The sequence below is a fragment of the Acipenser ruthenus genome, chromosome 17, assembly GCF_902713425.1.
Source record: "Acipenser ruthenus chromosome 17, fAciRut3.2 maternal haplotype, whole genome shotgun sequence".
Classification (NCBI taxonomy): domain Eukaryota; kingdom Metazoa; phylum Chordata; class Actinopteri; order Acipenseriformes; family Acipenseridae; genus Acipenser; species Acipenser ruthenus.
The window spans coordinates 23900823-23915015 of NC_081205.1; the positions used below are offsets into that span (position 1 = coordinate 23900823).

At 40.2% G+C, this 14193-nt stretch overlaps 1 protein-coding gene across 1 annotated transcript; it reads right to left on the minus strand.

Annotated features, from left to right (window-relative positions):
- Positions 1 to 8553: 8553 nt before the first annotated feature.
- Positions 8554 to 13328, minus strand: LOC117422991 (prothymosin alpha-A-like). Its single transcript, XM_034038286.3, has 5 exons — positions 13172 to 13328; positions 10175 to 10246; positions 9875 to 9974; positions 9438 to 9508; positions 8554 to 9178 (listed from the first exon to the last, which is right to left on the minus strand). The coding sequence occupies exons 1-5, from the start codon at positions 13214 to 13216 to the stop codon at positions 9128 to 9130; spliced, it is 339 nt and encodes a 112-aa protein (XP_033894177.1). The 5' UTR covers positions 13217 to 13328; the 3' UTR covers positions 8554 to 9127.
- Between the last annotated feature and the right edge of the window lie 865 nt (positions 13329 to 14193).

A 14193-nucleotide genomic window follows, 5' to 3' on the forward strand; every position in this document is an offset into this window, starting at 1 on the left:
ACCTTTTGCCACATTTCAGGCTTCAAACATAAAGATATGAAACTGTAATTTTTTGTGAAGAATCAACAACAAGTGGGACACAATCATGAAGTGGAACGAAATTTATTGGATATTTCAAACTTTTTTAACAAATAAAAAACTGAAAAATTGGGCGTGCAAAATTATTCAGCCCCTTTACTTTCAGTGCAGCAAACTCTCTCCAGAAGTTCAGTGAGGATCTCTGAATGATCCAATGTTGACCTAAATGACTAATGATGATAAATAGAATCCACCTGTGTGTAATCAAGTCTCCGTATAAATGCACCTGCACTGTGATAGTCTCAGAGGTCCGTTTAAAGCGCAGAGAGCATCATGAAGAACAAGGAACACACCAGGCAGGTCCGAGATACTGTTGTGGAGAAGTTTAAAGCCGGATTTGGATACAAAAAGATTTCCCAAGCTTTAAACATCCCAAGGAGCACTGTGCAAGCGATAATATTGAAATGGAAGGAGTATCAGACCACTGCAAATCTACCAAGACCTGGCCGTCCCTCTAAACTTTCAGCTCATACAAGGAGAAGACTGATCAGAGATGCAGCCAAGAGGCCCATGATCACTCTGGATGAACTGCAGAGATCTACAGCTGAGGTGGGAGACTCTGTCCATAGGACAACAATCAGTCGTATACTGCACAAATCTGGCCTTTATGGAAGAGTGGCAAGAAGAAAGCCATTTCTTAAAGATATCCATAAAAAGTGTCGTTTACAGTTTGCCACAAGCCACCTGGGAGACACACCAAACATGTGGAAGAAGGTGCTCTGGTCAGATGAAACCAAAATCGAACTTTTTGGCAACAATGCAAAACGTTATGTTTGGCGTAAAAGCAACACAGCTCATCACCCTGAACACACCATCCCCACTGTCAAACATGGTGGTGGCAGCATCATGGTTTGGGCCTGCTTTTCTTCAGCAGGGACAGGGAAGATGGTTAAAATTGATGGGAAGATGGATGGAGCCGAATACAGGACCATTCTGGAAGAAAACCTGATGGAGTCTGCAAAAGACCTGAGACTGGGACGGAGATTTGTCTTCCAACAAGACAATGATCCAAAACATAAAGCAAAATCTACAATGGAATGGTTCACAAATAAACATATCCAGGTGTTAGAATGGCCAAGTCAAAGTCCAGACCTGAATCCAATCGAGAATCTGTGGAAAGAACTGAAAACTGCTGTTCACAATGCTCTCCATCCAACCTCACTGAGCTCGAGCTGTTTTGCAAGGAGGAATGGGCAAAAATTTCAGTCTCTCGATGTGCAAAACTGATAGAGACAAACCCCAAGCGACTTACAGCTGTAATCACAGCAAAAGGTGGCGCTACAAAGTATTAACTTAAGGGGGCTGAATAATTTTGCACGCCCAATTTTTCAGTTTTTTATTTGTTAAAAAAGTTTGAAATATCCAATAAATTTCGTTCCACTTCATGATTGTGTCCCACTTGTTGTTGATTCTTCACAAAAAATTAGTTTCATATCTTTATGTTTGAAGCCTGAAATGTGGCAAAAGGTCGCAAAGTTCAAGGGGGCCGAATACTTTCGCAAGGCACTGTACATACACTACCGGTCAAAAGTTTTAGAACACCTCAATTTTTCCAGTTTTTATTGAAATTTACGCAGTTTAATGTCTCAATGTACTCTGAAATTAAAGCATAGAACAAATAAACAATTGGAGATAAAAAAGAAATCATGGAATCGTTTTGTTTAACAAAATTTAATCTAAATTTTTGACTCATCAAAGTAGCCACCTTTTGAAGATATAACAGCCGAACACACTTGTGGCATTCTTTCTACAATGGAAATCAAATATTGTTCGGAAAGTTCTTCCCAACACTGTTGCAGAAGTTCCCACAAATGTGTTGCACTTGTAGGTTGCTTTGCTTTCACCCTTCTGTCCAGTTCATCCCAAACCAGCTCGATGGGGTTTAAGTCTGGTGACTGTGCTGGCCATGCCATGATTTGAAGCCTACCGTCTTGTTCTTTTCTTCTAAGGTAGTTCTGACATAGCCTGGAGGTATGTTTTGGGTCATTACCTTGCCGTAGGATGAACCCCTGACCAACTAGGCGTATACCAGAGGGTATTGCATGGCGCTGCAAAATGCTGTGGTAGCAGTTTTGGTTCAGGGTGCCACTCACTCTGTGCAAGTCGCCGACTCTGGATCCAGCAAAAGAGCCCCAGACCATCACGCTTCCTCCTCCATGTTTCACAGTTGGTGTCACACACCAAGGAACCATCCTTTCGGCTACTCAACGGCATACAAAAACCCTGTGTGATGAACCAAAGATTCATCGGTCCATAAGACCTTCTTCCAGTCTTCAGTAGTCCACTGGAGGTGCTTCATGGCCCAGGCAAGCCTCTTTTTCTTATTTTGCCATCTTAGCAATGGCTTTCTTACTGCCACTCGACCTGTCAAACCTGCAGCTTGAAGTCTTCTCTTCACAGATGAAACTGAGATTGTGGATTTAGGCAGACTCAGTTGCTTCTCTCTCTTCATGTAATCCCAGACAGACTCGATGATGTTGAGATCAGGGCTCTGTGGGGGCCATACCATCACTTCCAGGACTCCTTGTTCTTCTTTACGCTGAAGATAGTTCTTAATGACTTTCGCTGTATGTTTGGGGTCATTGTCATGCTGCAGAATAAATTTGGGCCCAATCAGATGCCTCCCTGATGGTATTGCATGATGGATAAGTATCTGCCTGTACTTCTCAGCATTGAGGAGACCATTAATTCTGACCAAATCCCCAACTCCATTTGCAGAAATGCAGCCCCAAACATGCAAGGAACCTCCACCATGCTTCACTGTTGCCTGCAGACACTCATTCGTGTACCGCTCTCCAGCCCTTCAGCGAACAAACTGCCTTCTGCTACAGCCAAATATTTCAAATTTTGACTCATCAGTCCAGAGCACCTGCTGCCATTTTTCTGCACCCCAGTTCCTGTGTTTTCGTGCATAGTTGAGTCGCTTGGCCTTGTTTCCATGTCGGAGGTATGGCTTTTTGGCCGCAAGTCTTCCATGAAGGCCACTTCTGACCAGACTTCTCCGGACAGTAGATGGGTGTACCAGGGTCCCACTGTTTTCTGCCAATTCTGAGCTGATGGCACTGCTGGACATCTTCCGATTGCGAAGGGAAGTAAGCATGATGTGTCTTTCATCTGCTGCAGTAAGTTTCCTTGGCCGACCACTGCGTCTACGGTCCTCAAAGTTGCCCGTTTCTTTGTGCTTCTTCAAAAGAGCTTGGACAGCACATCTGGAAACCCCTGTCTGCCTTGAAATTTCTGCCTGGGAGAGACCTTGCTGATGCAGTATAACTACCTTGTGTCTTGTTGCTGTGCTCAGTCTTGCCATGGTGTATGACTTTTGACAGTAAACTGTCTTCAGCAACCTCACCTTGTTAGCTGAGTTTGGCTGTTCCTCACCCAGTTCTATTCCTCCTACACAGCTGTTTCTGTTACAGTTAATGATTGTGTTTCAACCTACATATTGAATTGATGATCATTAGCACCTGTTTGGTATAATTGTTTAATCATACACCTGACTATATGCCTACAAAATCCCTGACTTTGTGCAAGTGTACCTAGAATAATTGATGCTGTTTTGAAGGCAAAGGGTGGTCACACCAAATATGGATTTGATTTAGATTTTTCTTCTGTTCACTCACTTTGCATTTAGTTAATTGATAAATATAATCTATTAACATGTCTATTTTTGAAAGCATTCTTACTTTACAGCATTTTTTCACACCTGCCTAAAACTTTATATATATATATATATATATATATATATATATAAAACACTATAGAGGGCAAGGGCGGGAATACTTCGCTATCCTCTGTATTACAATTCTACTAAATATTTCAGTTGATAATACCTAGCAATAACCACATAGTCCTTTCTAGCAATCACAAATAACACATTAAAAGAAAGAAACATGTTTACATTAAGAGCCATTCCGTTCCACATTCCAAATTTTAATTATCATTCCTCCCTTACGAAAACTGCTGTTTTAAAGAGAGATTTGATTCCAGTCCCATTGCTTAAATCAATATCCCTGAAGGCAGTAATTACATTTCAAATTGCAACACACCAGAGTCATTTTCCTGAATAAATCTGTGATGGCCTTTTGGCTCTAATTCACTAAGACATTACAATGCTACACAGTTTTATTAAAAGCCTGAGAGAAACAGTAATACACTAATAGAAATAATGTTGTGTGGATATGACATTAGTGACTCAGATTTATGCAGGGTTTTTTTTTTTTTGCTTGACCCGGTGCAAATGAACATGCAGGTTGAATTTTAATGACTTTTAAAAGATAGTTGTGGAGTCCAGAAAGTTTAAGATACCAGATATAAATATTTGAGCCACATTAAGACACCTCCTAGTTAATATGTGAGGTGCAGTGTGAGTCATGCAATCGGGAGCCTGAGGATTTGAATCCTGGTTGTGTTGAGTTGCCTATCTTCGGTGCCGATTGTGCTTCAGAAACCCTGACTTGTCACTGACTACTTTCCAGAATGAACCCTAGCCTGCTGGGTTCACTGGCTTGTTAAGATCCGTTTCTTATGTCAAAAGAGATGATTCACTTGACAGCAGTGACAGCAATTATTTTGCACTGCAGCCTATGTAAGCTTAAGAGCAATGCAAATTACTCAACACACACAAATAACGATCTGCAATCATGAAGTGAGGGTCACAATGAGTGCTGCCTGTGCATCGGGTTATTTAGCGACCGCACTTACAGCCCAGAGGTGACGTGAGTTAGGAGTGCAGAGAGCAGTATGAGATTTGTGGAGCACGAAAATCAAATTTAAAAAAAAAATGTCAGAGGAAGGGCAGCAAAGTCCTCTTGGTGCACAGAAAAGAAAAGTTTTCTGAGGAGGAGCTGAGAGTCCTTATGGCTCATGAAATTGGAAAAGCCTTAATCAAGCTACCAAAGAGGCCATGTGGTCCTCTATAGTGGAGAAAGTCAATGCTGTCGGTGTTACCAGGAGGACAGTCAGCCAGGTGATGAAAAGGTGAAATTCAGCTATTAGGATGACCTGCGGAGTGAGATGATAACGCCTTACCACCACGTCCTCCAGAATCCCAAACAAAGTGACCCTGGGTTTGAATATGCAGGGTCTTCTTTGTCTTGCCCTTCTCCTCCAGGTGTTGCCACATCAGGCAGTGTGCCACCCTGAGGCCAATGACAGGTCGCTGAAGGTGTGTGCTTTTATACAGCTCTTAATTACTCGCTTCCTCAATGGTTTTCACCTTGTAAGAGGAGGTGCAAAGTTTTTGGAGGGTCAGCAATTGCCCAAGTGCAAGACAAAATCCTTACATCTCATTATAACGTTTGCGCCCGTTTAGTATTCCAGATCCCTGCCAATTCCATGCTCTTTTCTTCATTTGAATACATTTCAATATAATTTAAACGGATTAATGATGGCAAAGTGCTAATTTGATCGCGGGTGCAGAACAGCAGGTGAAACGCATTCTTTACATACGCCACATTTTTAGTGGCCACTAAAGTCCCACTTTATGGCCACTAAACACGGATGCGGGTTCAAAACGCTGATTTGGGCTGCAATATGGGTGTTTTGCAGCTGCAAATCACTTTGCACGTGTCCTTACATCAGCCCTTTTAATGAGTCAGGTTTTATGCAATTTTTATTTCTTTTTTTTGCTCGAGGCCCAAGTTTATACAATTTCGTTTTCTACAAACAGAACACAAAACTACTGAAAAGCATTCAAAATAATAAAACAAATAAATGTGCCATTGAGTCAACTCTAATATGTTTTCAAACATTTACAGAGCCACTGAACAAGAGCTTTGTAAATCTGTCCCAATACAGTGAATGACACGGCCAGAGTTAAAGATAAGCATTTCTTTTATTCTGTTCTTTTTATAGCACTGTTAAACTGCCTGGTTCCTTTTTAACGGCGAAGAGGAAACCAACGCTAACCATCTGGACCATTCAATTTTGGATTGGCTGCATTTATTATTGATTGTTCCAAACAAAGGCGTTTCAGTTTGCAAATCTGACCAACTAAGCAATACACAGATATGCCCTCTAGAGAGGAAAACCAAGTTTAGATTTATAAATGGGTAGGGGGGAAAGGGAGGACATGCATTTTTGCACTTCCTAACCTTCATTGCTTTTTTTGTCTTGGCTTTTTGAAAAGTTTTTGGTTGGAGAAGAGAACACATACCAAAAATGCAAGGATTATGACATGGGATCAAGCCAGAAAGGCAGGAACATAAAATGCAAGGATGATTCAAGTATTATGAAAAGTTTATTGTATAATCAGGCCGGCGGTACTCAGTATGTTCTAAATCTATGTCATCCTTGCATCCCTTGCATCACCCAAGCATAGCCCTGATATGTTTCTGAACAAGGCATGCATGCAAGCCTTCCTTATCCTGATATCATCCCTGCAATAGTTCTTGTTTTAGACCGCACTTAAGGCCTTGCATTTAGTGCTTGATCCTAACATGATCCTGGGAACTAAAGCTAAAACAGCTTCTATTAAAATAAAATAGAAAATCTTGATCATATCAATAGATTACAAATTCGAATAGAATTATTAAAAAGACACCCCCCTCCCCTTATGATCTAAGCAAAGCCAACTAGCCCATTACACTACACTGACTGTGGGGTTTAATTTATTGAAAATTGCATTGCTTTAATCAGCCACCAGAGGGGGCCAATCTTAGGTCCGTGAAAGTAATAAAAGATTAGAATTCATGTTAAGGATTACTATTATTTGTTTATTATTATTTGTTTATTTGGCAGACTCCTTTATCCAAGGAGACTTACAGAGACTAGGGTGTGTGAACTGCGCATCAGCTGCAGAGTCACAACAATGTCTCACCCGAAAGACGGAGCACAAGGAGAGTAAGTGACTTGCTCAAGGTCACACAGTGAGTCAGTGAGTGTGCCGGGATTTGAACCAGGGACCTCCTGGTTACAAGCCCTTTTCTTTTACCACTGGACCACACAGCCACAGGTAAAACAAACCCTGCTCCCTAGTTCATACCAATTTACACCAATATGCAATAAAACTGTGTTCACATGCCTTTTGAAATCTGCTTTATCATTACCAGTACTGAAATCAGTTTTTAATCATTTTGCAGCCATTTTTGGCTGACTACATACATATCAAAATGGGGTTTTTTTTGTGTTTGTTTTTTTTAATGTATAGAATTCTTATTGTAACTTGGCTCTAGAGACATACATACATTTCAGCCAGTGCACACACACATATGGAGGATCTTCATAATATTGTATCATAACAAATCTTCAGTTTATCGGATTATAACCAAATGCGATGTCATTAAGGAGGTAGAAATTGGTGTGTATGTTAAAAGCTTTTCTGGCACTAGCAGCTTTATGTGTAGTGCTACAATACAAAGCATGGAGAAGCCCAGCAGATGGCACTAGACTGCATGCATGCATTCCCACTCACTGAGCTCAATGCTAGGAGGATGAGTATTGTGTAATTATTAACTGAATGGTATTCATGCTGATTTTTATAACCATGAACATAAGTGTCTACAGTATTTAGTGTACTGTGTGTAAACAGGATAGAAAGAAATAATGTTGGATTCCAATAATGAATAATAATTGGACACTTTTACGGTTACAGCGCTCCAATAAATCTACAGGTTGTTCTCACTCTATTGACTTTCACAGACCCTGATTAGTATTGGACCACCCTACCTAACAGATGGGGTCACTAACCAGGGTCTGTAAAAACAGTTAATGTTACTTTAAAGAAGTTTTGAATCCAAGGGATAGTCCTAAGCTGTACCATTGCATAGGTGCGACCTAAAGAACATAAGGTACAGTAGGAATTGCAAGCTAGTATTTAGCCAGTGCTCCTGTATGGTGGAGTTGCTGTTAGGGCTAATGTTAACTCTTTAATGCCAGCAGTAAGTTATTGCCCTGTTAGTACAGCATTTAAAACTAGAACTTTGAAATCGTATTTCATAATGGAAGTAATCTTATTTTTATTGTTGATTTTTTTTTTTTCATACATACCATACAGAAAACAGGCAATTTACTGGTAATAAAGGGCAGAAAGTCAGATGCTACTCCTTGCAAACTCCAATTGTACCACTAGGGGGAGTCAAGGGATTTTCATTTGGCACTTCCAGACAGTGGGCCTTTCTTGTACTATGGCAGCAGTGATTTAGGAAAGTTTTGAATAAATTGGTTTAAGTATTATTTTTAATGGCATGTTGCACCACTGCAGATCTTGCATCAATACACTCCATTACAGTACGAATCAAGGATCATTGACCAAATTATAGTTTCATGTTTTACTAGGCTGAGGTGCAGTAAAATACAGACTATGAATGAAATTGAGGTTTTTATGGCTGGTTTTATTTTTGTAACTATCTTGCCCAGGTTTACTTCAAGCCCCTACTAACAGCCAAGTAGACTGAGAAATCAATGCATTGCATATAGACACTATGCATGAGAAATAAATTTGACGTAGGAAATGTAAACAAGACAAGAACGTAGAACTCCGCAAAATAAAATTCCGGTTTATTGTTGGACAACAAACTGTTTCACACATACAAACAGGCCACAATAAACAGTAATTTCATAGCCAAAAAAAAAAAAAATCTTTGGCCTTGCCATCTCATACAAACCAAACTACTTATGATACAACTAAAGTAAATACACGAAAATTTAAAAAAAAAAAAAGTTACTGGAATGCTCTGAATATTTTCTCACCGTTTTCTTTTTATACAACTTTTGTGTCGAGATAACATGGCATGGTCAAACCACAAGTAGTCTGTTTTATAGAGAAGCATCCACTTCAAAGCACCGTTTGGTCACCAGAGAGAGATAACTGTTTAAAAATGGCTGACCTCCTAACAATATATACAAAAATATAAAAATGTAAATAAAAATACAAACAAATTCTCCTTTAAAGTATTTAAGAAAGGTAGAGCCTTGAAGTCTTGGTAGTTTCTTTAAAAAAATGTGCAGTGTGTGTTTGCACGGACGCTGCTCTCTCTACTTGTGGATGAAAACCACGCTCTCTTTTCCAACAGGCGATTTTGCCAGGGGGTTTCGTGCTGGGAGCAGCCGCTTAATCATCGTCATCGGTTTTCTGCTTCTTAGTTTCAACATCATCATCATCCTAGAACAGATGTTACACATTAGGAAACGTGCTGCACACAGAACAGGTTAAAGTGAAACGTGAAACACATCTTCATTAAGATTAGCAAATAAAACGCTGAATCTTGACAGCAGAATGTATTTAAAACATGTTTCAAAACTAGCGCCTCTTCACTTGTATTGAACAGAATAGTGAACAGCACGACAGGCGGTAGACTGTCTCCCCCGGTGTCTGCACATATACCACTTTGTTCAACACAAAGAGTAGGGGAGTCATTTACCTCGTCATCTTCTTCAGCAGCCCGTTTTCCTGTAGCTCCCTCAACCTCATCTTCATCTTCATCGTCGTCACCTGTACAAAACAAACAGTTGCAATAAAATGAACACAAGTGCCACCAGAATCAAGACTCAACCAAGCAGAAGTGTTCTTTGGCTTTACAATTCCAACATTGACCATGTAGGTGGCGCCACCCTCAAATAAGCCTTTGCATGTCTTAACCCAAGCAGACCCACACAAGGTTAGCACTTTTGGGAAACCCATCATAGATGTAGGGCTTAACTATCGTGCTTCAAACTACCAGTTTGTCTCAGACAGACATCTTTCAAGGAATGTTCTTTCTAGAGCACAGATTAGGATGAATGGTCTTCCAAATCAAGACCAGTTCACAACACAACTTCATTTGGAAACAAAAGATGGTTTCATATTAGTGTTGCCTACCTGCTCCGTCATCTTCCTCCTCATCCTCCTCTTCAACTTCATCCTCGTCTTCCTCGTCTACCTCATTTTCTGCCTCCTGCTCGCCATTTTCCTCATTCTCCTAAGAAACGGGGTTGGATAATTAGTTCTCTTTTAGTCTTTTCTCAGCACAGAAAGCAGTGTAAGTCAAGACATTCCACAGAACTGCAACCCCTCAGTAAATAGAAATCCCAGAATGAAGTGGCTCGACACCACTGCCATGTGTGTAATGTTTCTTCAATGCTCCTTGCATCTACACTGACAAAGCATTTCGTTACTTACTGCCTTTCCATTTGCAGGTTTGTCTTTGCCATTTTCTTTGTCTTCTACAAGTTCTTTCTTTTCTTTAAGGTCCTGCAATGAGGGGAAAAAATTTAGCGATTGGAGCAATCCACAGATTTAACATGTTATACCACACAACTGTACAGATCCTGCTACAAAAGAATTAACATTAAACAGCAAGTTACAGCTCCTCCAAAAAATAAAAATTAAAAAAGTGACTTCAATTGTAAACTTGATTTCCATAAATCAGTGGATTATACCATCAGTGACAAATTGTCTCAATTACAGTCGTGCTCCCATATTAAAAGCTCATGGTCATCAACAGTACCATTTCCCACCCTTGCACACTCCAGTAAACTCAGAAAAGCATGCCCTCTTTACATTTGAAATGTGACACTTCAAACCAAGGCTCCTTATTGGCCATTTCCCAGTTTGACGACACGCCCACTTTAATGTAACCAAAAAAAGCCGCAATCTGATACATTGTTCGCGCAGAGACAGCATGGGCATTGTAGTTCCCGTCATGCTTCATACGCTATACGTTTCCATCTAGACACGCCCGGTAAAAACACTGCAAATCCCAGAGTGCTTTGCACAGTCATATTAAAACAGCAAATGAGCTACTAGAGAAACGCTGCAGACTACCAGAAAGAGGCTGGCTAATTTAGCTCGAGTGCAAAGAGACAATAGCGATTTAGGGGAAAAAGAAACAGAAGGTGTAACGCAAACAGACATGTTCCCTCTCAATCCACACTAACAGGACCGCGCTTGTTTCAAAGCACGATTACTTTTCTTTTTAAAGCAGAACAAAGAGTTGGTTTTAGATTTTTCGTAGGGGCAGGCGAGAGATAAAAGCACATTTTGTTGCTTCAGTTATACCGTTTAAGAGATGTTTGGAGGACTTTTTTTGTTTTGTTTTAAAAAAATAAATAAAACAAACCGGCCTTTTTACCCCTCATTTTCAAGTTTATTTACTCCGATTAAGAACCTCTCATTTCTCTCTTACAGACGTCTTGCTTTACCGAGCAAATCTCTTATTAAATTAGTTTGCTTTAATCTTTAGCCTTTAAGCCGGTTACCGGCTACATCACGCCAGAACTACCCCCTACATCAGTCATTAAAACGCCTGTTTTACTTGGGCTAGAGGGCAATCCATCAGAATAGGGCACCCGCTTGTTCAGTTTTAATTGCAAATCTCTTTAAAACAGCCAAGAATACCAGCCTACATGCATTTTGTTAATTGAAGCCCACCAACATTACACACGCATCTTTATCGATAAAGAAATACATCTTTAAATAAGCAAGAAAAGATTAATCGAATGTGACGTATATATTTCTATGAACAAAAAAAAAAAAAAAAAACCAGTCAATTTGATAGCACAAAAAAAATGCTTCTAAAAAAACTTGTCAAGCATTACATTCTGCACCCGGTGGGTACAGCTCTACAGAGAGATTCGCTGCCTTTTGCGTCGTTGATAAAACGAGCGCTAAACTAGGTTCCAGTAAGAGCCCGGCGTTTGCGTCAGAGAACAGGTAATTTCTAGTTAGGTCCGTTCATACTTCTGGAATGCAACTTCCCCTTATTACAAGGTGTGTGTTTGTAGCAGTTCGTATTAAGGAGGCGCCCCCACATGTTCTCTTATCCCACTCTCTAAACAAGCACAGCGTGGATTGATCGCCGATTCAGCCGCCAGCACCACCGCTGAATCGAGACGTATGCATGCATGCATGCATGCATGAAGATCCGTTTTAACACAAATCTTGCCGATCTTCAATTCAATATATGCTCTAGCAAGTGAATAAAAAAAATGGAGGGAACAAATTAAATAAAAAAACCCACACAGCGAAGACAGACTGAACAGCTCTTCTCGAAAGGATACGTTTGGTATTGCGCTTCTAAAATCACTCAACTTAGTAGATGTATAGCACATACCCCGCAAGGACTTTCGCCTACAAGCACGTCAATGGAATAACCCAACAAAAAAAGTGGGGAAAGTAGAAACGGAAAGGGAACGAATACACACAAGGTTCACAGAGCTTAACTGTTAAACAATAGTCATAGAAGTTTAAACTCAACATTAACCAATGTAAATAAGATGCGTTCAAGGCAGAAATCCTAGTACCGCACCAAAGTAGACTGGATCAAGAGCTGCGGAACGAAGTGTTGAAACATCAAAGTCTGTGCCGAGTGAATGATCTGGGAAAATACCGCGTTAGGGAACTGCGGGCACAGTCCACTTTCAAAACAATTATATACCGGTACACTGTCCATTTAACTATGAATCCATTCTCGAGTTCATGTGGAACTTTTCACCTGTATTCATGCCCCTTTCGTAAAACCAACCGCCCTTCTACAAAACAAGCAACACCCGCTCCCTGATGTAGCGTGGGTGGTTTTCATAAATCAAATAAAGAGTCGTGGACATGAACCAAACGCTTTGTTTGAGAAGATAATAAAATGTGCATATCGGTACCTTTGCATTTACTAAAATGTTATCTATCCGCTCGTCCTCGTGGAAGAGACGGCTGTACAGCATGCACACAACAGTTTCCATAACACACAGAAAATCGATTATTGAGGAAAAATAAAAGCAAATGTGATAAACATAGTCTCCCACCTCCCCAATCAACTCTCCCTCACCTTCTCCTGTGTATTCAAAAGTGCAACCGACACGCTAGCATAAACAAAGAGAACCCGCGCAGATGGACGCCTTCCCCGGACAATAAAGCAATTCGAGTCTGAAAACCAACTATCAGTTTGACTGTGCCGCTTTTTAAATGTCTACTACTCTGCACCCGTCTCGGTTTCTTTGGTTCCAAGTTATTCTCTCGAGACTTTAACGAGTGTCTACTTGTAGAATGGTTGGAAAAAATAAATGTTAAATATACGGTTTCCAAATATGCAACTTATTAAATCTCCATCCGTACGGTTCCATTACCAGATGATAAGAAAAATAACAAACAGACCCTTATGACAATACTTTCTGTTTTTCTTACCTTAGCGGGACTATCGCAACTGGTTTCTACTTTTGTGTCTGCCATTTTAAATTAAAATACTTAGTCTTCAGAAGGGAGAAAAAAAACTAATAATCCTTCCAGAAATAACAATATAAACTTGTCTATTTGCAGCCAGTGGCGAACTCACGCGGCGGGTGAACCTTTAATATAGAGTACTGGGCGGAGTCGAGGCGCGAGTCGGTGTGCTCTTATTGGTCAGGGCTTTAGCAAATTCGAGCTTTTGATTGGTCAGTGACGAACAATGGATCGTATTTTTAACGAGGAGGGACGCCTCTTATCCAACCTCCTAGACTCATCTGTGTGATGAGCTGCGAACAGACCTCAGCAGCTTAATCGGTTTATCAGGTTTCTCGATGCACGTTGTACACATTTTTCTACATTCAGCCTAGGTGAGAGGCAATTGTGGCACGCGACATGCTTAACCTTGAAAATAAACATGACTGTTCAAAGGCAAAAAAACATGTAAAATAGGCGTGACACATATTCGTTGGCAACATATTAAAATTAAACACGTTTTAATTCTTGTAGCACTAAAAAGCTATGATCTACAAACGACATGGTTAAATTAATTTCCAAACCTGAAGACGTTGTATCTAGCTATCTATTTATTATAATAAATAAGGTGTATTGTTATGCATAGCCAGTAATCATTTTAAAAGTGTGCTAAAGGCTTCATGGCCAACAGTTAATCGTTTCATGTATCATTCATGGTGTATATCTCGCAATAGCTTAGTCTATGCAAGTCTACTTTTTAGTGTCCCTACCGGAGGCTTAAAGGTGGTGCAATGGCGGACTGCATTGGGTTTATAACAATACATACAAGAAATACAACATTTAATGAAACGTACATTAATTATGACGTGCCATCATGTGTTATTATTTTAAACAGTTTCAATATTTTGCCAGCTCCGCTCCAGTATAAAGGCGTTGTGCATTAGCGTTACGCCCTCTTGATAAATTCACAGGGTGATTGATGTACTCTCCCTCCCTCCTCTTTCCTT